The sequence below is a fragment of the Pithys albifrons genome, chromosome 14 (genome assembly GCF_047495875.1).
Source record: "Pithys albifrons albifrons isolate INPA30051 chromosome 14, PitAlb_v1, whole genome shotgun sequence".
Taxonomy (NCBI): domain Eukaryota; kingdom Metazoa; phylum Chordata; class Aves; order Passeriformes; family Thamnophilidae; genus Pithys; species Pithys albifrons.
The window spans coordinates 1,826,841-1,850,511 of NC_092471.1; the positions used below are offsets into that span (position 1 = coordinate 1,826,841).

The following is a 23,671-nucleotide window of genomic DNA, read 5'->3' on the forward strand; positions in this document are numbered from 1 at the left end:
CTCACCTGCTCATTTCATGGCATTTTTAGCCATTTCACAGCAGTTTAAAGCATTTTTCACTTCTTTTCCCAAGAAATCGTGACTTGCTCCTCTCCCTTTTCCCAGAAAAATGTATTTTGGAGCCAGGGCAGGTGGTGGTTGGGGTGACTGAGCCCAGGGAGCCCCGAGTTCACCCACAGCCAGGTGAGGGTCTCCATCCCACCCTGCTCAAGATCTTCCCAGTTTAGAAAAGCTTCTGCAGCCACTTTTTAAGTTTCTATATCCAGTTTATAAAACTTTGAAAACCAGAAAATCATCCAGTTGAACCAAAAAGCCATTTTGTTTTTACACTAAAGACTCGATTTCATTTATTTATTTATCTTTTTAACGTCTCAACTGTTCAGGAAGCAATGCAAAACCAAGAGTTTCTCTTTTTATTTTATTTTTTTTTTATTAAGACAATCCCACAGCTGGAAAATGAAACATCCTAGATTACATCAGTGACTTCAAAAAAACTCTAGAAAAAAATCTTTACAAATTTACATTTGTACAATACAAAAAACTAACAGCTCATTGCATATAAATATTACATTTGGTCTGCCAACACGTGGCATCAAAATCCCTGAAGTATTCATTAAAGGGACCTGAGATAGCAGATGTGAAGATATGGGCATAAATATCACCTGAAAAAAAAAACTAATAGAGAAAGTAGACATAAATCTAATAGTTTTGTGCATTTTTTGGAGTATTTTAAATCCAGAGCATGACCTGGAGGGCCTAAATCACGTGAATTCCATTGCACCTCTACATGAAACCTGCTCTAATGACTCATGGAGGGATGAAGAGCCTGAATTAGTATTTCTACATTAAAAGAATCCTCAGACCTTGAGCTCTGGACACGCCGAGCAGCCACTGCTCTCCCAGGAGGCATTTTAGGAAGAGAACCAGTGGACTTGCATTTTACTGGGAATATTCCAGCAGGATTTCACCCCCATCCCCACCCCAAGCAGCTCCTCACAGACCCAAAAACCAGGAAGAGCCACAGCACTTGCCAATTAAAGCCCCAAAGCTGAGAAACTGCTCCTAATTGTCCACTGGTAGAAAGAATCCCCAACTATTTACACACTTCCCTGTTCCCACTGTGGCTCCAGGTAGTACCAGGAGCAGAATTCCAAGCACTTGGAAGTCTCACAGCCCCGTCCCAGGGACCCCCATGCACTCCCAATGTATTTCAGCACCATTTTTATCCCACCAGAGTTAAGGCTGTGACACAATTCCACTGAAGTCACTCTCAGGGACTCGCTGTGGGTGAACAGGACAGTGAAACTCTACAAGCTTCCAACAGCTCTTTGCATGTCTAAGACTAAAAAAAGAGGGTTTAGACTAAGTTTTGCAGGCTGTTACTGTACAGAAAGGAGTTTTTTTCCATGTGTAAAGCTCGGATATACTAAAGAGTTGGGAATTATGTCTCGCTCATGCACAGGAATTTTCTACAATACACAAAAGAACACGAGAGCTCCCTACCTACTGACCACAGATTGGCTTTGGGTGGGTAACTGCTGCCTCAGGAAATAATCAGCATTTCTTAAAACTTTGCAGGATGGATTTGAAATAAAAAGATAAAATTAAGAAATGTAAACAGACATTTTGAACCCATTCAATCCATGCCAGGACACTCCAGGTCGGGACATGCCATCTTTCAACCTACAGCTGTCCACTCTTCCCTGTTGTTCACTCAGAGATGAAACATTATCAAGTTCTTATCAAATTAATGATTCAAATTAACTTTCTCACGTTAATACTTTCTGACTTGGAGTGGTTGGCAACAACATTCCCAAGACAACCGGGGGCAGCTTTTCCAAATGCTTGGCAAGGTTCATCTTGCTTTGGGGAGTCAAGAGAGCCTCTATATATTGCAATTTTTAAGATTAACTTTCTATTACACCCCCAGTGTCAGCTCTTTTCCAGTCCTTCCACTTCCATGCAGGAGCAGCAGCTGAGGTGGCCATGGAGCAAAACACTCCTGGAAAAGGGACCTACACAACAGGATGCAGAACCTCAAGGAAAGATCCTCCATGAATTATTTCTCTGTAATTCTGTTCAGCTTCTGTGTCTGCAGGGTGGGGGTGGTTGGGATAAGGGAGTGGCCTCTGCTTGGCTGATGGAGAAAGAAAAATGGAATAAGAGGGAGGGATAAAACTGCCCAGATCCATCAAAATTCAAGCACCAACACAAAGGCTGTTTGGAACAGGAGTACCTGGAGAGGCTGGAAGCACAGGATTCTACATGGGAGACATCACACAGGGAGCCAGGACCACAGGTATTCCAGGATCCCAGGTGGAACTGTGTTTTCCAAGACTGAGGGAAGGATGTGCTGCCCCATCTGACCTGGCAGTATCCCCACTCCAGGCACAGATGGCCACAGAGGTGCAGCCAAGAAGCCAATCCTCAAACTTTCCATCTTCATTAAATGTGCCTCGAGACATTTGGGAATGTTGCAAGTAAACACAATGGGGCAGACAAAAAATACGGAAAGCCTTGGGGAAAAAGAGGAATAAAAGGATTAAACCTTCCAGCCAAGAAGTCCAGCCATAGTAAGTTCATCAAGATATCCTGTTTCCAAAAGGGAATCATAAATAGCCCACAAAGGGAAGCTCAGGGAGAGATGTGGGGCATGGCCAAGAGGAGAATCAAAGGGGATGGAGAAAACATAAAGGAGGCAAAATCTGGGCTAAGTCATGGAATCACAAAGGTTGGAAAGCCTTCCATGATCACCAACTCCAACCTTCAACTGAATCCCACCACGGCCACTGAGCCACATCAAAGTGCCACACCTGCTTGTTTCCTCAGCACTGCCAGGGATGGTGGTTCCACGGGCAGCTGTGCCAGTGCTCTGCCACTGTGTCCAGGAAGAACATTCCCTAAGCTCCCAGACAGCAGCACAGCTTTGGCACCCACACCCTGACCCGGGACACGGGAGCCCTGCAGGGACAGCAGAGTGGAGCTGGGAGAGGCTGAGAGCACACACACAGAATTCCAGCCCTGTCCCCGGGGAGGATGGAGCACGTGGGGCTGAGGCTCCACTTTCCAAGGTGCCCCCACGTGCCCTGGCAGCTCAGGATCGGGATCATGCCAGCCTGACATCCCGAGGGAACAGAACCACCCATGCCCAAACATCTCCAGCAGCAGAGCCTGCACAACCTCAGCAATCCCACACAGAATCAGACCTTAAATCTCATTCCTTAGGCAGAGTTTGGAGTGTCAAGAGTGCAAGGGCAGAGAGCCCATTGCTGACTCTGCATCCTGCCTGGATCTTGGCACTCTCCAGAGCCACTGCCTGAGCACCAGGGCTGGGTCAGGGAGCCTTCCACATGGTTCCAACCACCCTCCTGCCTCTGCTGCACCTGGTGGGCTCATCCCGAGTTCTCTACAACCTCCTGACAGGATTTGGGATTTGAGAAGGAGTGTCCAAGTTCCTACAAAAGTGTAATTATTCCACAGAAGGAGGCCAGGAGAAATCAGCTGCCCAACTCAGAGGAAGAACCCAGACACAAACCAAGCAAAAAGAACAGCTCTAAACCCAAGTTATTTCTGTCATGCTTAAAAAGGTTCTCATGCACAAAACAAACAAAAAAAAAGCTTTTTTTCTTCAATTTTTACAGTAAATTGTGTTGTTCCAGCACATCCTGCTCTAGCTCAGAACCATGGGACACATGGAGTAATACTTACGCCACAGCAAAGTGATGCTTCACTGGTATCTTCACAGTACAGAGAAAAGATACAGTTAAGAACATATTTAATCTTATTCTAATTGCTGCTAAAATACACCAACTTATAAAATGGTTTCTCTGGAATCCTGTGGTTTATCTCTCCCCAACCCCTACACAAAATAAATAAGGAATAAGTGGATTTTCAGCCAGTCAGAAATAGAGGAATAAAAGCATTTGTTTTGCATTTCAAGCTTTTCAGGCTTTAGGACAGAACCCCAAGTGTTTACAGGAGCTCACAGGGCTGATCTCAGGATATGACTCTGACTATGGACTGATGCATACATGCTATTCCTGGTTACCATATGTAAAAAGACCAATCAGTCAAACAAATAATACATTTCTTATAAATATAAATGTGTGTATATATATACAGATACATGAGAGAGATGATAGGACAGGTGTTTATACTTTAAAGCCCAACACAGATCTAGGAGAGCCTTTGCACTTGGATTTTTTTCCCCCCATCAAAAGCAGAATCGAGTCCAGCAGTGGATTACATCTGATTCCAAACATTCCTTAAAAAATTAAAAGTGTGACTTTTGTCCTGTACCATAAACTCATATTAATGAGCAATTTAGGATATACTCTCCTCCATCACAAAACTAAACCTCTGCTTTTTTTTCAAGTCATTTTTGCACCTAACTAGAGGGTTTTGTTTTTTTTTGGAAAGCGAGATAAAATAGCTAGTGCTGAATATAGAAAGTCAAAAATTAAATTCCTTCTGCATCTGAGAATATACATGGGACACTCTTTGCTGCCTGAGGTTTTCCAGAATTATTGACCAAGCTGTGCACAGAAGAACTTAAAGGTATTGGATGAAAGTTTAAAAAAAACCCTAAAAACCTCGGAAAACTCCAGCGGAACTTTGTAGTCTCTTTCTGTTTGTTCTCCCTGTGACCTGAGCCACTCTGTGAGCTGACAGATCTGCCTGGACACCGGGAGGAATTTGGAGTCCCCATATATATTCCAGCCAGAGCCCAGGAAGGAAGAAGAGGCTGCTCAGCTCCAGCTCAGCCCACGCCAAGCGCCTGGTCCTGCTCCCGGAGGAGCCGGAGCACCAATCTCCTCACCAGCTGCACTACCACTGCCCAAAGGGTTTCAAGTCAGCATTTCCCAGGATAACAAGAGTACAGTGCAACAGGAATTCTCTTCTGGAAGCTTGAGATACAAGAGTCAGTCTGGAGGGTTCTGTGCCAGCACCAGGGCAGGGACCGGAGCGCCCCCGGCCCCTCATGCACAGCCACACTGTCACCATCAGGGGCAGCAGGAGGGGTGGGAGCCACTCACCCCTGCACAAACACAGCCCCACCTGCCCCAAACACGCTGCTCCTGGACCTCTGGTAACCACTGAACTGCTCCTCACGCTGTCAAGAGAAGGAAGATCCAGTTAACTCTACAGCTTGCACCCCTCAAGCTCCTCCTCACCTCCTCAACACACACCCAACAACAGCATCTATTTTCTTTTCAGTTTCCAGTAGTTGTAAATAAGAGGTAGCCAAGCTACTATTAAAAATCACGTTATGCTTTGAAGAGGAGGAACCTTTCAAATGTTGAAGTCACCCCTTTAGCTGCACAATCTCGATTAATACTATAAAAATATGAGAGGACAAAAAGAAAATAGATGCAAGTAACTTTTGCATTTGGCACCTTTTGTCTAGATATTCATACTTCTCAAGTATTCTCTTTTAATAAAGTTAATGCACACATAGGACACACCACATCAAAGGTTTGCTACATATTTACAAGGCACCAACCCTTTGTCACTTTTTACACAAATAAAGAACCGATAGAAAGCACATCAGGACCCCCAAAACTGTAGTATAGACATACTTCAGTTCAGCACAATTCCATCAACGTTTGGCCTGGGAAGATTAAAATAATCCAGATCCTTCTTACAATATAGAAACTGTAAACATTTTATAGCTGCCTTTAGGATTGGTGTATTGTGCAAAAGTTATAATTATTACTGTGTCTAAGGATTTATGGCAGAAACCACATAAAAACTCTGTAAGAAGGTGCTATTTCTATAATACAAAAACAAAACGAGGGAGAGAATTCAGAAGCGTGACTGAGAAACGTCATGTTCTTACTGAGAAGCTGCAAGCCTCGAAGGTGATGAACTCGTAGTGTGTGGGGAAGAATTGCTGTAATTTAAGGCCTAATGACTAAGGCTTGTTTTGACCAATGAAGTGTGGAGAGCTGAAGCTTTAAAACAAACACAAACCGACAGGATGGAAAAGCACCACTGTGAAAACGTGAGTGGAGTCCCCGCACAACTTGCTTGGTAGAATTTCTGGTAAAATCCCTGCAGTAGAAGGCCATAGAAGTTCTGTGAGAAGCGCTCCCGAGGTTCCCAGGTGTCAGTAATTCCAGCCCATGAGGTGGCTGACCCTGGCCTTCTCGGTCATCTTGCGCACCCTGCCCGAGCGGGACGTGCCGAGGTTCAGCGGGTCCTCGGGGTGCACGAAGGTGTCGTTGTCGGAGTCGTCGTTGTACAGGACGGTCCTCCTGCCCTCGTTGCGGGTCTTGATGCGCGGGGGGCGGCCGAACCTGCCCCCGAACACGCTCTCCCCGAACTGGCCCCCGAACAGGCCCTCGAACTCGTCGTCGGCCACGCGGGCGCGCTTGGCCCTGCTGGCACCTCGCGTGGCACCGCGGCCACCGCGGCCCCTGCGGCCGCCCCGGCCACCGCCACGGCCCCTGCCGCAGCCCCGGCCCCGGCCGCCCCGGCCCCCTCTGCTCCAGCGGCCCCAGCGGCCCCAGCGGCCCCTCCTGCCCGTGCCCCTGCCCTGCCAGCTCCGCTTCCCAGGGCCCAGTTTCCGCTTGATTTTGCGTTTGGGCTTCTTGGACTGCACCACTTTGCTGTAGTCGTGGTCGCCGTCGATGTAATCCTGATCCGTCCGAGAGGTCGACTCCGAGTCGGAGTCGGAGCCGCTCCTGCTCTCCGAACTGGAGCTGGATCCCGAATCCCCACTTTCTGAGGAAGACAAACCAGACTTGTCCTTCAGTTCCCTCTTCTTTTCCTCCTCCTCCTCCACCTCCTCCAGGGGCTCATCCTCTTCCGACGCGCTCAGCAACTTCCTCTTGACTCCTGCCCGAGGTTCTCTGCCGTCTCCGTTGGTGAGGGGCCCGTCAGGAGTGTGATCTGAGCAAACACAGACAGCCCCATCAGCACCACACCTGGGCCAGCAGGACACAGAGGTGGCACTGGCTCAGCTGCCTCTGGGACCCTCCAGAGGGTGTGCTGGGGATGATCCAGCTGGGAACCACTCACCCTTTCCCTGCTGGGGACACAAACTGGTGCTCTAAGGGGACAATTCATCAGAGTAAACACAGTTCTTATCTGGAAGCAACAACTGCAAACTCTCCTGAGTAAGAATTAGTAAAGATCCAGGCAGTAGGAGGAGCCCAGAGTGACCAGGTTGGACACAAACACCTAAAACTCGGTCAGGTGAACCCTACCAAGGCAGGGAAAACTCTCAGATCCATTTCAAACCTGTGACAATAACCCTCTGCAAACAGGGTTTATCCCCCATCCAATGCATGTTCTCAAAGGGCTGAGTCCAGGGAAGCACAACTCAGGAGAGCAAATAACCCAAGAAAGCTCACTAGGATTGTTGGGCACCTTACCTTAAAAATACATAAAGTACCTTGCTGGCCTGGGCCCCAAAATCCTACATGTTTTCAGAGTCAAGAATCTGACAAGATTAAATATTTTCTTTAACACAGGAAGAGCTCACCTGCATCACCCAGCACTGCTACAGCACAGGGGGGTGGACCTGGGAAAGGCTCCAGGGTCAGGCAGAGCCCACTCAGTGCAAACTCTGAGTACCATGTCCCAGAGACAACTTACCAAAGCTTCACACAGTGCTCCCCTTCTAATCACAACCACTTCCTCTTGAGTAGGATAAAAATATTTACATTTTTTGTAAACTTCTTTTCATCTTAGGTTTCAATTTGATTAATAAAAAGTTTTGAGGGGGAGATTCTTTGGGTTTTTGCTGTTTGCAACTCCTGAAGGAACTGGAGGAGTTTCAGAACAATCAAGCTTTTCCACATGGAGAGATTTTAAAGGACCTCACTGAAGTGTACCTGGAATCCTGTGCATTCCACACCCCAGAGCAGAGGCACAGAACTGTGGGGAGCCAAGTGAGCTCAGTTTGCTGGTATGGTTTGGGAATACACACAATGCTCCTCTCAGGCAATAACACCATAGACATCTGAGAGAAGGAACACCTTTCATCTCTAGTGAGACCAGTCAGTCAAAGAACAGAATCACATTATTTCTCACCTGGTTTCACTGGTGTGGATTTACTCCTGACTGGTCTGCTTTTCCCTGGATCTACAGCATTTCCACTTCGGTTCTGTGCAGTGGAGCCCGAGGAGGAGGGTTGACCCTCCAGTTCTTCACCAGTGGCTGAACCCAGAGGCTCTTCTGCTGTATCTGAAACTTCACACAGGACACCACAACGTGACAGAGTGATTTTTGTCCCCTATTTACAGGGCTGGGGAGGTTTGGTATGACCTGAGTTCAGAGCTCAAGCCAGGCTCATCTCACCAAGCTGCCTCTGCAGCCACAGAGAGAGAGATTCCTTCTGGTGTAATCCACAGTAAGATTAATTTATCCCTCACTGCTGTATGAGAGAAGTTCATACACAGGAAGCCCGGGCTGTGGTCACTACATTGCTCACTGCCAAGGCCAGACACAGGTTCCCAACTCCCTGATCCTTACCCATAACCTCCCAACAGCCAAACCCAGCTAAAACCAGGCACAGACAGCACATTGCCATGCCCTTGCCACTGGCTCCCTCCACAGGTGTGTTCTGCATGTCTCAGACACCACACTCCATCTGCACACACAAGCTGCTGCAAGAGAAAGGCTCTGTCAGAACATTCCTCCTCACCATGAGATGAGACTGAAGAGTTAGTCCTGGTCAGGGGCAGTGAGGTATTCTGGTTGGGTTTAGGTTGAATCTTCATTTGCTTCTGCTTCCCTTTGGGGCTGAAAACACACAATATCCCAAAGAGAGAAAACTGTCAGCACCAAAAACTAACTGCCCCTGCAAAGTGCCTCGATTTTTGCAGAAAATTTATCAAACAAATGTCTTTTCCCCAGTGCTTGCAAAGGTGTAACAACACTAAAAATAGTTACAGATCATGTGTTTGCTGCTACAGCAGATGAGCTTGCAGGAGCAAGATTTTATCTCCCTTTTTAAAACCAACACTCAGTTTACTCAGCTAATGTCTCAGACAGAAGGCAGGAGAGTTTAGACAACACTTTTTCAGCTAAACAAAGGTGAAGAGGCAGCTGGTCTTACATTTTCTCCAGAGGGAACAGTTGTAACCACACAGTCTTTCCCTCACCAGAATTATGCACAACTGAGCATGACTTTATCCCCCAAAAGAGCAACTGCAGCAGGAAATGAGCAATACTGCTGCTGCCTGGTTATGCCAGCACTGCTCCCTGGAATGCCACTGGCAGGCAGTGCCACCACCCCAGGGCTACCTGGATGCTCTGCTGGTGGAGGGGGAGCTGCTGCTGCTCCTCAGGCGCTTTCGGTACCGGGGCCGCCTCCTCTTCTGGCACTGCATCGCTGCCTTGTACTCAGAGATGATGTTCTTCATGTGGTTCTCAAACAAGGCTGAGAGTCGAAGGGTCATGCTGTAGATCTGCAGTGAGAAACACAGGCAGACTTTCCACAAGTTGAATAACTTGAAGATGAACCAAAAAACAATCAGTAAGATGTCCAGACTTGGCAGCACAAAGAAAAACTCATGGTGACGTTTCACTACGAGGTCCTTTCCAGATAATCCCCTTCCACAGGCCATGTGTATTCTCACAACAGAAAGTGTTTTCAGAAGAAGAGTTACTTCTAGTACAAAGTATTAGCAGAGTAAAAGGAGATTTGCTATCTAAATCTCTGGAATACAGCCCTTTGTCAGCCCCCATCCAGCATGGAGCAGCCCATACAGCAACTGGAACACCAAGGAAGAACAACTGAGCTTTGCTGTCCCCTCACCTGTATTTTGCTTTAATTCCCTGGTGGAATGTCCTTACTCCCCCACACAGCTGCACACAGAAGCCAACTACACTGTCCTCAGTCCTAATTTCTGTACCTCAGATGTCAAAACCATTAATCCCTTTGCTTGCCCTCTTCCCAGGCTCTGTCTCTGTGTAGCCTCAGCCACAAACTCCCTCCTGGCTGTTCCTCCATGACAATTATTACAATTTCATGTCTGAAAACAGTCAAAATTCTGTCTACTTCTATACCAAGAAGACCAACCACTCCAACTCTATTTTGCACCAACAGTGGTAAAAGTGCATCTGTCCTAGTGCCAATTTGGGATTTTGCTGAGGATAAACAATACATCAGTAAAACACTTGAGCATTTTAGAATCATTGGACCATTTAACAGCCTAGAAAAAGCTGACACAGGAACACAGATCAAACACAGCCATGTTTACTTATCAGTCACACTCCAGTTGCCATTTTACTTAGTTCATACAAAAATATCTATATTCCAACATTTTGATCTCCCTTTTCCCTCTTGCCATATCCTGCTTAGGGCTCCAATCCAATCCATTTTTTCTGCCTCTAAGTGCAAGCAGAAGAAAGCAGGATTAGCACCCGAGAAACATGTGCAACAGTGTGCAAAAGTATTGCCAAATACACCAAGTCTACTGGAAAAGAAACAAGTATTTCATCTCCTCTGGTAGTAGAAATACTGCATAAGAGTTCCATTAACAACAGACTGAAAAAGGATCCTTTTATAGATGGATGGACAGAGACAAATATGCAGTTTTCAAGCTGGGAGCCTTGCTTCCAGGCAGAGATTATTAAAAAAAAAATAAAAGCAATTTATGATCAGTTTTCTGCTGCAAATATTTAAAGAAACAGCTGTAACACTAAACATCACCTCAGAAGCTTTAAGTTCAGAAAGTTCAGATGAAAATGAAAGTTTTAAGTGATCTGGGTGGGCAGAACAAAGCAAATTTATAACCACGGGCCCAAGAATTGGTGTGCAGTGGTTATGGTTCTTTTTATTTACACCAAACACTGCTTTGCTCTTCAGAGCTTATTTCCTGTGTTTTATTCATGTAGGGCCAAAGCCTTTGTGAAAAAGAGGCATTAAAATTATTACTTACACGAGACTTTTTATTAGGAGTGTAAGCTTTAGAGTTGCAGAATATTAAACGAATATCTTTGTAGAATTCCAAGGGACTGGTGTAGTTTCCTGCTTCCAAGGTTTCTTTCACAGTGCTGAAGTCCATGGGAGTGTCTACAATGTCTCGATAATCCTGGAAGGACAAGAGAACAGCAAAGGCTGAAGAATCACAGAATCATAGAACTGACTGGGTTGGAAAAGACCTCCGAGATCATCAAGTCCAACCCTTGGGCCAACTCCAGTCCCTTTACCAGATCACGGCACTCAGTGCCATGGCCAAGCTCAGTTTAAAACCCTCCAGGGATGGGGAATCCACCCCCTCTCTGGGCAGCCCATTCCAATCCCTGAACACTCTCTCTGCAAAGAATTTCTTTCTCATCTCCAACTTCAATTTCCCCTGGCAGAGCTTAAGCCCATCGTGCCCCCTTGTCCTATTGCTGAGTGCCTGGGAGAAGAGACCAACCCCCACCAGGCCAGAACTTCCCTTCAGGTAGTTCTAGACAGTGCTGAGGTCACCTCTGAGCCTCCTCAGCAAAGGCTGAAGGAAACAGCAAAGGCTGAAGGAAACAGCAAAGGCTGAAGGAAACGGCAAAGGCTGTCAAATCCTACAGCAATAAAAGCACCTCAGTGTTCATCCTGTGGCTCAAGCAATTATTTCCACTTCACAGCTATTGCAGGGAGTTCCCTGAACACATCAGCTCCTGAAGGGAGAGGCCAGACATGCCCAGCATGGCTGTTGTGCCCAAGCCAGACCACTGTGGGTGGGAGCTGCACTCACAGGGTAGGAGAAGAGGTCGACGGGCTGCCGGAAGGGCTCGGAGTCCTCGCGCTCGTAGATGAGGTTGAGCAGCTGCTGGCACTGCTCCCTCCAGGCATCAGGGCTTGCCTTCAGGGGCTGCCTCTTCACTCGGCGTCTCACCTGCAGGGAAACATGGGCCACAATTTGTCAGAATATCCCCATGTCCCCCTTCAATTTCCTATGAATTTCCCAGCGTTCTGATTCAAAGATCACAAGTGAAAACAGAAATCCAGGAAGATTCAAGCAGAGCTGATGGCACAGTTGGGCTTTTCCAGTCATATGTAACACTCAAACCTGTGAGAAATTGCAATATTTCGGCTCCAGCCTTTCTTATTTTCTCAGTTTCCTCTAAATATGACTGCTATAGATATTTTTTAAATCAATTTTAAAAAACTAACAAAGCAGAAGTTTTACTCACTCTTCTTTTCCCAGAGGAAGTTCCTGGAGCGTCTGAATCCACATCTACTTCTGCCACCTAAAGGCAAAGGGAATGATCACACTCAGGGCCTTGGGTGCACCCTCAGCCATGGAAAAAGGGATAAAAACCAGCCAACAACAACAAAGACTTTAAAATACTCAAATGCAATAAATGGCTCAAGAGAAACAGAAACTAAGGCCTTGAACACTCCCAGGGATGGGGCAGCCACAGCTGCTCTGGGTAACCTCTGCCAGGGCCTCACCACCCTCACAGGGAAGGATTTCTTCTTAATAGCTAAAAAATATTTAAACTTTTAAAATATCATAAAGCAAAACATACTGTAAATCAGCTCTTTGGAAGGCTGGAGAGGGAAAGGTGATAGAGGGGCAATTTTGGTCACTGCTGAGATTCAAAACTGAGCAGAAGGTTGAGTTAAGGTTTGCTATTTTACCATAGAATTCCTCACTTTCTTCAAAATAGTTTCTTAATAATCTGTGAAAACAGATGCTCTTATTCCATCTTCAGTTTATAAAAGTAATGAAATTATTTAATTGTAGCACAGATTTTTAGTTTCAATGCAAACCCAAGACAGCAGCACCATCCCTGAGCAAACAGGTGCTCAGGCAACACCAGGTTTAACTTTACTATTTCCAAACTGCCACAGAGGACAATGTCTTAGGGAAGAAACCTCCTGACTAGGTCTTAGTGTTAGAAAATAATACTGAAAAAGTAAACTCAAGTGATTTAGATTATACCAGAACTCCAGCACATTCCAAGCTGCATGGAAGGGGAGAAGGTGCAAGGAGAGAAGGAGCTCCAGGAAGTGACACCTAACCTGGCTTGTCCCTGACATTTCCCTGCAGGAACACCTGATGGGAATGGCAGAGTTACAGCAGAGCCAGCCCTGCTGCCTCGCTGACAATGGGGAGTTCTCATCCTTTCCACGGAGCAACAGCTCCACTTCCCAGTCCCCTCATGGCTCATCCTTCCCCACATGGCAAAGCATCATCTCCTGGGAGCAGATTAAAGACAAGCACTTCCAAGAATCATTTTTACCTTCTTAAGGGAGCTTAGTGCCTGAATAGACCTCTCTCAAAAAAATCAGTGCAATTACCCAGAAAATAAAGACTCAACAAAACCCAAATTTCTTGCATGTGCTCAATTTCTAAAGGCAAGAAAATGATCTCACCTCTTCTTCTTCATCAGTGCTGCTCAGGTCTTCTGCTTTCACCTTGTTGTAGATCTCTAAGATGTCAGTACAGCTCTGGTCTCTGCAGGACAAGGACAGAACCAAGAGCCAGAGTCAGCACCCTCAGGACCTCAGGGCTGCTGGGGCTGCCAAGGCCACACCTACCCAATGAAGCGCAGCAGCACGTCCGTCACAACCTTGGCTGCCTTGACTATGGGGCTGTCTGGCTCGTTGAATGTCCTGGCATTGTGTTCAATGTACCTGACCTCCCACATCAGTGCAGAGATTCTCCTAAAAACACAGAAAATCGCAGGCATGGGATGGAGAGGAAGCTGGGCATTGTTTTCCTTCTGAGATCAGTAGGATTGTTGGGTAATAAAATGAATTGGTAATTCAGATCAAAGAGAAACAGGTGGTCCTCAGAGGGGAAAAGGAGCAGGATGTTATTTATTCCCTGAGCAGGGCATTATTTATTCCCAAGTTAACTGGAAAAACTCAGATTTCCACTTTACAGCATTATTTAGCCCACTTTTGGCAACTGCACCACAAGCAAAGCCTCTGGTTCAAGGGCAGGAGGGATGGAAGCAAAGCAAACATGCTCTGCCTCCACCACAGAGTGAGGCTCAGGGTGTTCAGACACTCCAGATCCAGCTATACCAGCTCCTGCCTTAACAACCCAAAGGAATTTATTATTCAGGAACACTCACTTTGCCCAAGGCCAAACAGAACCTGATCTTTGCTGTTGCTCACGTTGCTGAAGGGGCATTACAGCACTTTCAGCTCAAGACTGTCCTCCACAGGGCTGCAACAAATGTGGGTACAAACAAATCCAAAGCCAACTGACCTATAAAACCTGTTTTCCAGTCTCCTCCTAATCGTGGTGAGGTCAGTTGGGTAAGCAACGACAGTGCAATACATGGGATAGGCACTAAGGTCCACTGGGACAGCAAAGGGATTGGAAATGTCTGCAAGACAAAGACCAAAAGAATTCAGATGTTATAAGACAGCAAGATTTCTTTTAATGTTTTCTGGGTTTTCTTTCCAGGAATTCAGCAAAACAACCCAGATCTACAGCTGGGAATGTCATTGCACAAAGGGAACAGCTCTGCCCCTTGTACCAGCTGTCACTGCTCTTGAAAAGGCACTTTGGTTTAAGTATCACATCTGAGGTTTGTGTGTCAGCAGCCAAATGTGGCACTGAAAGAACATGCACATGCACTTCCAACAGGAATACTACAACAAGCAACATGAAGCAAGAACTCAGCCATGTCCTGGGTGTAGATACAGGCAGGACTGAAATCACAGTGCTGTTCAATGGCTGCAAACTATTCACAAGGGGTTTGTGGGTGAGGATGTCTGGTGAGGATTTCCTAGTTGGTTTTGGAGGGTTTAATTCAATGTTTTGCTTGTTCACATTTATATATGACCCAGGGAGTACCCCCACTGAAAGAAAGCAGGTGAAGTTCCAGAAAAAAAGAGATTATAACCTAAAAGAAAATTGAAATATGTAATTTATATGGCTTTTATCAATAACTTTGTTTACATTTCAAATACTCCACACCAACTCCCCGTACTCCATCCCATCCACTCTCCAGTCCTGTGCCACCACACTGATATTCTGATATTCTTAATATACTGGTGTTTTTAACCCTCCCAGCCTTTGTCTCTCAACATACCGAGGGAAAGAAGCTGCTCAATCCCCCGGATTACTCGTTCACATTCTTCATCTCTGGAATGGGCCCCCCATTCTCCTTCCTGGGGTTTGTAGAGAAGAGCTGTCAGCTCCTCTGGAGTCACAGGAACTCCAGCACCAACCTCCTCTGGATAGGCAGCTGCAAAGGGAGAATCCCACAGGCAGTAAGTCCCAGCAGTGGCAAAAAGCTGCTTTCTGTGTCCGGAGACAGGAATTCAACACACACTTACTTCCTTCTGGGATTGGTTCCATGTCCCATGGACTCATCCTCTCTCTTTCATTATTGTCCCAGCTATTAAAAAAAAACATTCAAATTAAAATGCACAAGTTAGAGCTGAATGTAACAATGCACCTTTTCTTCACCAGATTGAGGCCAGAAAAGTCAGCTCTGCCAGGAACAAGACCTGTCACCAGGGACATTCCAAGTCCTTATTTCCCCTCCTACATAGTCATTGCACTGGTCTTTACACCAGAAGATGTTCTAGAAATCAATACAAAACTAACCAAGGAAATGAAGAGGCTGGTTCTGTATTTGGATGGCAAAAGGGATGCTGGTGCCTGAGGTAGGGTTGGAGCTGCATGGGGCACACGCAGATACTCACTGGACACTGTAGCACTGGAAGGAGCTGTCGGGATACTCTGCCTGGAAGGGCTGCTGGCTCTCCACGGTCCCGAACCACCAGGCATCGTCTATGATGCTGCGGAACCTGTCCCCTGCAAGGCAGCACACTGCACTCAGCTCAGGCACACCAAACAGCTGTCAGGGGCTTCTTTCCAGAGGATCAGCTCCATCTTTCATAAATGCACTACTCCAATTTCCACATTTTGCACTTGGGCATCTCTAGGAATCACTCAGAGCTGCCTCCCTGTCTCAAACCACAACAGCCCAGCAGATTCTGCTCTCACAGGTTTGGGGACAGTTTCTCTCATATCTTTTTTTTTCTGCTACAGGGGCTGCAGCAAACATCAAATACAAGTTTCCAATGGCCTCTATAATATCGTGGTGTGACTTTGGGGAGGGTCCTGTGCAGGGCAAAGGGTTGGATTCCATGACTCTTGTGGGTCCCTTTGAACTCAGCATGTTCTGTGGTAACAGCACGTGTGTAGAGTCCTTTACATCAAGTCATAAAGACCTTGGGACCCAATAAACAGCTGCAGAAATGGTGCTAAAACATATGGAAGTGGAAAAAAAGGTAGTCACCTATTTGCCAGTTCCTTTCTTTGGCTTCATTATAAAACTGATGCAGCACAAGGAAGTCAATAACATCTGGCATATCGTGGTACCTTCAGGAAATAAGACAAAGGAAGTTTCTATTACCCAGAAATACAGTTCTAGATGCACAACACAGTCCCCAAATTCCATGCACTTGGAAGAATAATTCATGCCTTACACAAAAAAAAGAGAAAGGAGGAGGGAGAAGCTTCTCCACTGCAGGAAAATCTCTTAAAGAATGTCATCATGACTTACTTTATGGAAAAGGATTCTCCTGTCATTTTGCCTGTGATTGGATCCAGGAATGCAAGCTTCAAGCAGCAGAGTGTGGGAGGCCCAACTTCATATTTAATTCCTACAGTCTTCACAAATTCTTGTTCCTGGTTATCAATAAATATGCAACAGCTTTATTTTAACTTGCTGACCACAAAATTATCCATTTTAAAAGTATGAAACATATTAATACAAACCAGTGTTTCTACTTTACAGCCCAGGTAATTTCACCCACAATTTTTTCTTCTTCAGATACTAAAAATCAATCACTGGTACCCTATAACCAAAAACCAGGAAGCTGTGAGATGCTCATTCCCTGGGCAGATTTGTGAACAGGATCCCCACTAACATTTAACTTCAGTAACAAGGTTCTAAGGGACAAAACCAGTGATGGCACACCATAGTTTATACCTAACCCAGGGCCCCTCACTCTTGTATAGGAGGGAAGAAGGAAATTCTTCCTCTTAAAACAGAAATTCCACAATAGCCTTTATGTTCACATCCTGTCAAACTCTATCCTGAGTAAAATGCTATTTCCTTTTCCCTACAAGCTGATGATGCCTTGGAAAATTACAGCTGGAATCACTGAATCCCAAGGCCTGGTAAGTGGGTATTGTTCCAAGAAAGCAATTATTTGCATTAATGGAACCACTGGCACACACATACATGAATATTAACACAGTTATGGGCTCTCATTGGAGTAAAGCAGGAGAAAAATATGGCAATATTGGATTAAGCCTTAGGGGCCTCTGGTTCAAAGCAAGACCCAGAGTTTCAAAGAGCTTGTACACACATTTAGGTGTTTACACCACAATTTCTGCCCTCTTAGCACAGCATTAAAAACAAGAACTAGAACCCAAATGTTGAGGTCACTGTGGAGTGGTGAGAAAACTACAAACAGGTGGGGAATGGTGGGGTCTGAACAAAGGAGTATCAGACAAAAATCATTTGTGTGGAAAGTGACCCCTGGGAACCAAGTCCAAAATCAGGAACTGAACAGATGTAAAGACTTGATATTTACAATTTAAACTTTGATATTAACATTTTAAAGTAATTCTTTCTTCAGTTTTCCATGCTGGTTTTTTTGTGTCAGTTTAACATTACAGACACTCAGCTCTTTGAAGTATTTCTTTAACTTACCCTGAGTTCCATTTTGTTCCATGGTTGTTTTTGCATGTTAATACTGTAAATTTTGGCTTTCCTTACTGCCCTCACATAAGCTTCATGGCCTTGCCTAAAGTAGATGATCTTAAAAGGGGAAAAAAAAAAGAGAAAAGAGAGAAAAAGAGAAAATTACTTTACTGGTAAGTCTATTACTGTTGATTCTACAATTTCTATGAACACATCAGCCCTCAGGGATGAGAATCATAGAATGGATTGGGTTGGAAAAGACCTCCAAGATCATCAAGTCCAACCCTTGGTCCAACTCCAGCCCCTTTACCAGATCATGGCACTCAGTGCCACGGTCAAGCTCAGCTGAAAAACCTCCAGGGATGGGGAATCCACCCCCTCTCTGGGCAGCCCATTCCAATCCCTGATTACAGGACACACTGCAGACTTTCACTACGAAATAGTTAAAAATATCTGTAGTTAAAAATGTCTGTATCAGCCCCCAAACTGGCACCCACTCTGTGCTTTAATGGGGATCATTAAGACACGTGCAGGTCAAGATGCACAACCAGCTCTTCCTGCTACTCCCAAGCTCCCAGTGCAGAAAAGGGGACATGGAGATGTGTCTGCCTGTTTGGAGCTCAGTTCTCAGCAGACACTGCTGGATCACACAGCCCTGACCCAGCCAGGCCCTCCAGCCCCCGTGGAAGGCGGGAATGGCTGCAGGGGGTACCTCATCTCCCATCTGGGGCACGAACGGGGAGCGCCGGGGAATGGTGTCCAGGATCCACTGCGGGGCCAGCCACTCCTCACTGGGCTCCCCCTCCAGGGCCAGCAGCCCACCCGGCTTCTGGAACACACCACGGGCACAGCACAACTCACGAGGCATTCACAACATTATTCCAGTAATATCACAGGCAGAGTGCAATTAACAAATATTCTGAGTATTAATTATTAGGGCAGAACACATGAAAAACTGATCACACAGCAGATGCTGAACAGGAGAGATGTAAAGCCAAGGAAATACTGCAATGTCAGCCTGCCCAAAGCTCCACTGAATAGCAGGGAATAAGATATGTTTATTATAAATATAATAAAATATTAAAATGTTCATAAATTCATTAAAATGTCAATGGCAGGGAAGTGGAGTGAGATGGACTTTAAGCTCCCCTCCAGCCCAAACTGGTCTGCGGTTCTACAAATAATAAATAAAAAATAAAATAAAAAATAAAGTAAAATAAAATAAAATACAATAAAATAAAATAAAAATAAAATACAAATAAAATAAAAAATAATAAAATAAAAAATAAAAATAAAAAATAAAAATAAAGTAAAATAAAGTAAAACAAAATAAAATACAGTAAAATAAAGTAAAACAAAGTAAAATAATAATAAAATAAAATAAAATAAAATAAAGCAAAATAAAACAAAACAAAATAAAATAAAATAAAATAAAAAAATTAAATAAAATAAATAAAATTTAAAAAATAAAATAAAATAAAATAAAGCAAAATAAAATAAAACAAAATAAAATAAAACAAAATAAATAAAATTAAATAAAATAAATAAAATTTAAAAAATAAAATAAAATAAAATAAAATAAAATAAAATAAAATAAAGAGATTGCATTTTTTTAAATATTCTAAATACATTTTTTAAAAAATATTACAAGGAAAAGGGATCTGACAATATAGGTCCACTATAATCTCACAATAAAACCACCCTGGAGCAAACCTAACTGCAGGAAGAGCATAAACCTGAGAGAAAACATCCCCCTCTGTGTGAAACAGGGAAGCACATCCATGTCACAGAATAAACAAACAAATCACTCTGTACCACTGGCACTGCCACTCCTGTGCTCTCTGTGGTTTCTTCCTATATAATTGTTTGTGAACAATTTTGCTTTGAAAGAACCACTAAAAAGCCAAATTTATACTCATGAAGTACAAAAGACACTAAAAAGATCACAAAATGCTGACCTTTTTCCTGGGCTGTTTGAGTTTCCTTCGCTTTGGCTCCAGTCCTTTTGTTCCCTTCGTATTTTCATCCTCGGAACTGCTGCAGATCTTCCGAGCTGCCTGCCTGGTTTGCCTCTTTGGGGGCTGCAGATTAATCCCAGCATCTGCAGTCCAGTCTGAATAGTCACTCGAGGAATCGCTGGAGGTGATAAGAAGTTGTAAGAAAGAGAACAGAAAACTTCAGTTTTCACAGCATGCACTGCAAGGTCCAAGCACTGAACCTGCTGTGCAGCAGAGGTCAGGATTTTGTTAACATGTGAATTTAAAGCAAATCAAGTGCCCTCTGACATCAGCAAATTGTTCTATCAGTTGCAAACTCCCAGTAAAACTGCAGCTATGGCTGGTTCCAGTTTTCATATTCATCATCTCACTGATTCATACATTGATTTCAGAAGAACCAGCAAAAAATGCTTGAAAAACTTTGAAAACTTCCCTAAAAACCCAGTTCTGACTTCTTGAATACCAAGGAAGACAAACATGGGATTTAGATGACAAACTGACTTTGATTTTTTCAAGCAGTTCTCAAACACAGCATTTTTCACAAATCATCTTTCAAAACTGCTTTTGACTGAAAAAAAACAAAACAAAAAAACCCACAATATAAAAAGGTTCATGAAGAACTGGAAAAAAAGTCAGTCTTCAAGTGAAGTCTGAGTATCACAGTATTACCTGTGATAACCAAATCCCATAATAAACCAGTATTACCAGTTCAGAGCCCAGTACAGTACCTGGAACTGCTTTCACTCTGCCAAGCTGCAACGGGATCATCCATGGAGGCATCACTTGTGCCAACAGTCTCGTCCTCCTGCATTAAAAACAGAAGGGTTCACTTTGGGTCAACTGTAAAATGTATCATTTTTGTGTGCAAGGAAGTTGTGTCACCTGAGGACAACCTTGTATTTAAGGGTTGGCTTAGATTTAAATAAATAGGTCCATTATTTCTTTCTGTTTCTTAATTAGTATTACACTATGTGATAATTCCTATATAATAAGTATACAATTTTTTCTATGTATTAATAGTATTCTTTTTTCTTTTTGTCCCTTATATATAATTATATAATTAATATTGTACTATATGCTATACCTACTACAGAAACAGTTGTGAATATTAATTATATCAGAACCATAAACTGAGTTCTCATTTCAGTGTTTAAGTTACAAATTTTAGTGCCAAGTTTTCAAGAGTTTTAGCTATTCTGTGCATTCAATGCATTTACAAAGTCCCAGTGTTCAATTTCTTCCTTAAGGACAACAAGTTATATTTAATCTGATATATCTGAAGTTCTTCCCTTGACAAGGATTAATATCAATATCCATCTCTTTCCACAGCAGTCCAGATGTGAAAATCAAGGCACTGAAATCCAAGTCCAGGTGCTCTGTGGAATCCCTAAACAGTGAGTGCTTTAACACCAACAACTTCAATTGACTTGAAAATGCTTTGTGTTTCTGAAAACACATGAGCCTCTTCAAACCATCAGTATGACAGAGAGGGCATGGCCTTAAGCTCTGCCAGGGGAGCTTTAGGTTGGATATTAGGAAGAAATTCTTTACAGAGCAAGTGGTCAGGCATTGGAATGGGCTGCCCAGGGAAGTGGTGGATTCTCCTTCCCTGGAGGTGTTTAAGACAAGACTGGATGTGGCACTGAGTGCCATGGTCTGGTAACCACAGTGGTGTCAGATCAAAGGTTGGATTTGATGACCTCAGAGCTCTTTTCCAACCTGGCTGATGCTGTGATTGTATGAAACTACTTCTGAACACTGTAGTGGCATTTGGGCAGAAGATCCTCACTCTCCAAGAGCAACACAAGGAGCAGAGTTGTTGGTACAGCAAAATCAAAGGTGAGCAATTCAGATCTATATAGACCCTGTGAGACTGAAAGCAGCTGAGAAGCAGCAAGGCCAGAGCTGCTGCAGTCTCGTAAAGGAGAAATCACTCCCTAGGAGTTCTTAGCAACTCCCCAGAAGTTTCTCATGAGAACTGCTCAGGTTTCCCACAGAGATACCAGAGATGTACCTGAAAACAGTCAGGATGATTTCACCAAAACACTGGACTTGTGAGATATGGATTATAACCAATTAGAATCTGCAGTTAGATGGTGTGAGGTTCAATTTAGCCAATGGAATGTAGCCTTAACCCTGCATAAACCATGTGCAGTGGGTAATAAATGGCATTCACTTGATCACATTGGTCTGTGCGTGGTGTCCGTCCTTACTCCTCCATGTATTTATTGTTTTCTTTACAGAGTGTCCCACTGTGCAGAGCAGGGGGCACGGGGGGCTCAGGAGGGCTGTGGGGCACGGGCGGCAGGGGCACACACCTCAGAGGAGCTGGGGCACAGGGGGCTCAGGGAGCATGGGGGGCAGGGGCACACACCTTGGAGGAGCTGGGGCACGGGGGGCACAGGGGGCATGGGGGCCATGGGGCACTGCGGGCAGGGGCACACACCTCGGAGGAGCTGGGGCACGGGGGGCACAGGGGACCGTGGGGCACAGGGGGCAGGGGCACACACCTCGGAGGAGCTGGGGCACCGCAGGCAAGGGCACACACCTCCGAGGAGCTGGGGCACCGCGGGCAAGGGCACACACCTCGGAGGAGCTGGGGCACGGGGGGCACAGGGGGCCGTGGGGCACGGGGGGCAGGGGCACACACCTTGGAGGAGCTGAGGCACAGGGGGCACGGGGGGCTCAGGGAGCACGGGGGGCATGGGCACACACCTCGGAGGAGCTGGGGCACCGCAGGCAAGGGCACACACCTTGGAGGAGCTGGGGCACCGCGGGCAAGGGCACACACCTCCGAGGAGCTGGGGCACGGGGGGCACAGGGGGCCGTGGGGCACTGCAGGCAGGGGCACACACCTTGGAGGAGCTGGGGCACAATGGGCATGGGGGACTGTGGGGCACGGGGGGCAGGGGCACACACCTCGGAGGAGCTGGGGCACGGGGGGCACAGGGGGCTCAGGGAGCACGAAGGGCAGGGGCACACACCTCGGAGGAGCTGGGGCACGGGGGGCAGGGGCACACACCTCGGAGGAGCTGGGGCACGGGGGGCACAGGGGGCCGTGGGGCACGGGGGGCAGGGGCACACACCTCGGAGGAGCTGGGGCACGGGGGGCAGGGGCACACACCTCGGAGGAGCTGGCAGACAGCGGCTGGCGGGCGCAGGGCTGGCGGGAGGCGCCGGGCGCCGGGCTGTGCTCCATGGCCGAGCGCGTGTGGTACGCGTGCTGCCGCTTGCGCTGGGGCCGGCGCAGAGAGCGCCCGCCGCCCGCCGGGAACTCGCTCTGCACGGGCACACACAGGGCACACACCGGTGAGTGGCGAGGCTCACACCCAGAGGGTGCCCCAACTCAAGGTTATACCCCAACCACGAACACAACATCACTGGACAATCCTCAACACACCTTCCAGTGCAAGTCCAAGAGTGTTTTTTTGGCTCAGTATCAACTCTACTTTATAAAGCAGCAGCTCTTAGAGAAAGGAAATTATAGAAAATATAATTTTATCTGTCAAATCCCTGCAACCTCTGCATATGATAATTCCAGCCATTTACAAAGGTCTGGCACCTCTAATGTTCCTCAGAATCCCAGAACATGCTGACCCACCAGGATCCTCGAGCCCAACTCTTAGTCCTGCACAGAACCATCCCCACCCTCCACAGGTCCAACTAAAAACCCACTGTGGCCCTGCTCTTCTCCTTTCCCAGCACCTTCCCACCACTGAAGCCTCAAGGACAAAGACTTACCACTATCTGCACATTATAAATCACAGTTACAGAATGAAGACTGAGCCAAAGAAACAATTAGGAGTATTGATCTTCTAAATAATTTAATAAAACTGGGTTGTTTCTTTTTTTTTTTGTTTCTTTCAGTGCTTTAACTCACCCGCTGTAAGGGGTGGGATGGCTTTCTCTTCTTTTCCACAGTATACAAGCTAATTTCTATTTCACCTTTGGCAGCTCGACATTCTTCCTGGACCCTGATTATACACAAAGAACAAGCCTTTTATTCAGTAAATCATCATATAACTTGACAACCTCATTAATAT

The 23,671-nt window shown here is 45.6% G+C and overlaps 1 protein-coding gene across 2 annotated transcripts in view; it reads right to left on the bottom strand.

The window, feature by feature from the left end:
- Positions 1-392: 392 nt before the first annotated feature.
- BRWD3 (bromodomain and WD repeat domain containing 3) overlaps positions 393-23,671 on the bottom strand; it is a 53,842-nt gene continuing 30,563 nt past the window's right edge. For both annotated transcript variants that reach the window (XM_071569751.1, XM_071569750.1), the window contains 21 exons: positions 23,509-23,602; positions 22,753-22,908; positions 20,357-20,433; positions 19,590-19,767; positions 18,344-18,460; positions 17,641-17,748; positions 16,483-16,607; positions 16,216-16,298; positions 15,617-15,728; positions 15,245-15,306; positions 14,998-15,153; positions 14,166-14,286; positions 13,487-13,612; positions 13,322-13,403; positions 12,133-12,189; positions 11,694-11,834; positions 10,896-11,048; positions 9,256-9,419; positions 8,654-8,751; positions 8,041-8,199; positions 393-6,894 (listed from right to left, as the gene is read on the bottom strand). In XM_071569751.1, the coding sequence (XP_071425852.1) occupies positions 6,110-6,894; positions 8,041-8,199; positions 8,654-8,751; positions 9,256-9,419; positions 10,896-11,048; positions 11,694-11,834; positions 12,133-12,189; positions 13,322-13,403; positions 13,487-13,612; positions 14,166-14,286; positions 14,998-15,153; positions 15,245-15,306; positions 15,617-15,728; positions 16,216-16,298; positions 16,483-16,607; positions 17,641-17,748; positions 18,344-18,460; positions 19,590-19,767; positions 20,357-20,433; positions 22,753-22,908; positions 23,509-23,602 (3,154 nt within the window). In that variant the 3' untranslated portion in view covers positions 393-6,109. The remainder of the gene's footprint in view (positions 6,895-8,040; positions 8,200-8,653; positions 8,752-9,255; positions 9,420-10,895; positions 11,049-11,693; positions 11,835-12,132; positions 12,190-13,321; positions 13,404-13,486; positions 13,613-14,165; positions 14,287-14,997; positions 15,154-15,244; positions 15,307-15,616; positions 15,729-16,215; positions 16,299-16,482; positions 16,608-17,640; positions 17,749-18,343; positions 18,461-19,589; positions 19,768-20,356; positions 20,434-22,752; positions 22,909-23,508; positions 23,603-23,671) is intronic.